Source organism: Mus pahari, chromosome 2, assembly GCF_900095145.1.
Source record: "Mus pahari chromosome 2, PAHARI_EIJ_v1.1, whole genome shotgun sequence".
Taxonomy (NCBI): Eukaryota; Metazoa; Chordata; class Mammalia; order Rodentia; family Muridae; genus Mus; species Mus pahari.
Window position 1 is genome coordinate 146,358,896 of NC_034591.1, and position 3,901 is coordinate 146,362,796.

The 3,901-nt window shown below is 40.2% G+C and overlaps 1 protein-coding gene across 2 annotated transcripts in view; it reads right to left on the reverse strand.

The window, feature by feature from the left end:
- Positions 1 to 163: 163 nt before the first annotated feature.
- Positions 164 to 3,901, reverse strand: part of Styk1 (serine/threonine/tyrosine kinase 1) — a 49,683-nt gene continuing 45,945 nt past the window's right edge. Inside the window, exons 8-10 of one of the 2 annotated variants that reach the window (XM_021191504.2) lie at positions 3,218 to 3,258; positions 2,516 to 2,612; positions 164 to 1,555 (exon numbers count right to left, since the gene is read on the reverse strand). In XM_021191504.2, coding sequence (XP_021047163.1) covers positions 1,351 to 1,555; positions 2,516 to 2,612; positions 3,218 to 3,258 — 343 coding nt within the window. In that variant the 3' untranslated portion in view covers positions 164 to 1,350. The remainder of the gene's footprint in view (positions 1,556 to 2,515; positions 2,613 to 3,217; positions 3,259 to 3,901) is intronic. The other variant, XM_021191505.1, reaches the window with a different exon arrangement.

Consider the following 3,901-nt stretch of genomic DNA (forward strand, 5'->3'; position numbering starts at 1 on the left):
CTCTCTCTCTCTCTCTCTTTTGGTTTTTCGAGACAGGGTTTCTCTGTGTAGCCTGGCTGTCCTGGAACTCACTTTGTAGACCAGGCTGGCCTCCAACTCAGAAATCCACCAGCCTCTGCCTCCCAAGTGCTGGGATTAATGGAGTGCACCACCACGCCCGGTTACAAATACATATTCTCATTGTTCCTCACACCAACCCTTTGAGGCAGATAGTCATCTCATTTTGCAAAAAAGAATCTCTTTTTGGAAACTGTAGGTTCTCTGATTTTCCCAGTAAAATTACTCGCATTTATTTTCTTTTAGCCTCTTTATTGTAGGGATTTTGGCAGCTATACACCTGAGAAGTCCACGTTTGGTCAATAAATACTAGTTTAATGAGTTGCTTCACAGTATTTCAATGGATGGTTAAAAATTAGAAGCCACCATCCATTCCTACAAGATTACTTGTTCTCTGTACCTCTTAATGATCATCTGGGTTACTAAATCTTCTTGCTTGGCTTTCATGCTTCCTATTTGTTACACACACACACACACACACACACACACACACACACACTTTTTATTCCTCGTTCTAACTTTGGCTCTATATGCTGATTCTCTTACAGGAACTGGCAAGCAAATGCGATGAACAATGTTCTTAATCATGAAATGACTCCTCCTGCTTCTAATTAAACTTAGTATCATGCATGGTCCACCTGTCTCAGATTTAAATGAAAGGAGACTCTTCTATCTATAGTCAAGGAAAAGCTCAGTATTATTTCTTATAGTTCTTCAGCTCTTCATGAAGGGACTAGGACGTTTATGTCCCTTCAACATAGATAAGACAAAACCTTTCCTTGAAGGATATACACTTCTCAGCAAAAAGAACCTAGAATTTTCTTTCTCATGAATTCTAATATTCAATTCATGGTTAAAAATTAGAAGGTATTCATTCATGCCGGTCTGGTTTAATTTTACTCTGTAATAGTTTAACTTCTTTAAAAAAAAAAAAAAAAAAACTAGTTTCAGTAGTAAACCAGCCTGGAGTGAGTGGGACCAGCCCTTTTGCCCTTTTCCCTTACAATCATTGCAGGTTTTTAAAACCTCCTTTAGAATGACACAGTTCACCACTTATACTTCAGCCCTTGGGACTGGAAAGCAAACTACAATTGATGATGATTCTTACTCAAGATTACATGGTATGTAGAGGTAGAGCTTCATCCAGCAGCATTTCACATCTCTAGGAAAATATTTAGGGAAAGATGCAGGATCCATGTCCTTTTTCTCCCTTGGTGGGCCATAGACATTCCTTCTCTCTGTTCTTGAAGGAACTCATTCCACCCATATATAGTTACTTGTCTGGGACCATCTTCAAAGGACACTGAATCTATAGGAAATGCTCTCTGCACTGATGCCAGCCACATCTGCATACAGTTCAGGCACCACCAACTCTGGCACTTGCAACACAGCATTGTCATTGGCAGATCTAGAGGCAGCTTCTAGGCGTTGGCACAGCTCACCAGGTAAGGGACGGCTGTCCTCACTCCAGCGCCAACAGCACTTCATGATATTGTACCTGTGAAAGGAAAGGGACATAATCCCTCTTCAACAACAAAATAAAATCCTCAGTTCTTTGATCTTCCTACTCTGTCTCCCTATATTCTATACTATTAAGAGAAACTGGTACTCTACCATTCTCTTTGTATCAACTCTCAACATCCTATCAATGTGATTTCATTTTATAATAGAATATTAGAGATGTTTCAAACCACAAAATGTCAGAAGAGCTCTGCCTTTTCCACCATGCTGTGCAATCTTGTATCAAGGCTAGGAGAAAACTGTCTGTTCCATTCTATGGAATGAGGGGTAGGCCTTAGACTCATCCAATATTTGAACTATCTTCTCATCAGAATGTTAGGATCTTTAAGGTCAGGAACTTTGTCAAGAGCCTTCTTCTGGAATTAAAACATAGGTTCCTAATCAAGTCCTCAGTGATAGCCTCAAGATTTTATGTGTGGATGTGTGTATACATATGTATAAATATATGATAATTAAACATATATGACACATTTATGGCTTAAGCCTGAACTGCCCCTCCCCACAGGCTCATGTTTTAAGTGCTTGTTGCATTAGGAGAAAGGTTTTGGTAGCTCTAGCCATCCTAATCCCAGCCTTTCTTGGCTACCTTCTGGTCCACAAGCATGAGAACAAAGTGCCTAAGTGCTCCTGCAGCCACAGACTGACAGACTGAGCACCTCTGCTCTGACTTCCCCACAATAATGGAACTGTGAGACAAAGTCAACCTTTCTTCCCTGAAGCAGTTTCTGTTGGGTAGTCTGTCACAGCAATTAGAAAAGTAGTTGATGCAGTTGTTGAGTAGAAGTGTTTTTGTTTTACCTCATGCTTCATTTATGTCTGGGCCTTAGCACATAAGGACGACTAAAGATCCTCTGAGGCACATTTAAAAGGGTGTGGTTAGTGGGGAGCAAACCAAGATGAGGAATTACAGAATCTCAAGACTTTAAGAGCCTCTTACATGGCATGTGAGCAGCTGCTGGGTCTCTTCATGATTTTCTTTCTCTGAAGATACTGTAGGATGCTGGTAGGAGGGACTTCAGGGTATGGCGGTGCCCCTGTCAATATGGAAAACATGAGAGCAGCACGAGAACTTTTAAATATGAAATGAGAATAACACCAAACTCCAGTGACCTGAGAAACAGTCTCTAAAGCATAACCATGGGGAAACTATGTACAGTAGAGTTGCTCCTGCGGATTGTGTGAACATGCAAAAAAGGTGTTTTGGAGAAGAGAGGTAATGTTAGGAGGTCCTGAGATTTAAGCAAAGTAACAAAATGAGGCAAGCCAGGAAATAAGCTCTGCCTTCCATTCTTCACAATACAAAAGGAACCACAGTTTCTAAATTGAAAAAAAAAAAAACTTTTTACATTTATATGATATTGCTATGGGAATTGTTCCCTGAGTTTGAAAACATCCTATGGAGTTGGTATAGTTTGTGGAGAGAAAGGAAGAAAAGGAGAGCTAAAGGAAGTTAAGGAAATCTGGGAGAGGGGGACAGAAGAAAAGGGATCATCATTTTAGTAGACGTTAGAGGAATGAGTCTCGGAATCCATGCCAGCCCAGTGCAATTGTCCATCCTGTCCTCAGAGAACTTTCTCAAGGACTACACCACCACCTTCCAAAAAGCAAGCTTGCCTGTTCACACAGAGGTCATACTTACCTAGGGTCACCATCTCATAAAGCAGGATCCCAAAGGACCAACTGTAAAAGAAACAGAGTCACCCACTTAATCCCTACCTTTATCTGTTCTCCAGAGAGCTTACTTTAACACCAGAGAGGAGATGAATGAGTCAAGGAGAGCTGGACTGTTTAACAGAGTTATGAGAGGACATTTCTGTCTACATCCTTCAAAATCTAATGTCTTCAAGGGCTACGTCTATGTCCCTTCTTCATAATATATGTTTGCTCTTATAATTAGCATGTGTAAGTATGCACTCACTAAAACAGAATGCCCTCCTTATCTTTTTCATCAGTTCCTTCCCTCTGTACCCAAACTCTAGCCTTAACTAGAACCAAATAGAGATCCTTAATTTAACCACAGCTTTCTCAGCTGACCTATTTACTCAAACCTAGGGAAAATATTAATAAAATAAACTTCAGATATTTGGACAGGGAATTTGGCTAATCAGTACGACTTGAGAGGTACATACTTTACTACTAATACCATCATTAAATTAGTGATATTTTGTAAGTAAAATTGCCCACGGTCTGTTGAAAAGTAGGTGTCAGCGACACATCAGTGGAAGCATTTTTTTTTTTTTTTTTTTTTTTTGGTTTTTCAAGACAGGGTTTCTCTGTATAGCTCTGGCTGTCCTGGAACTCACTTTGTAGACCAGGCTGGCCT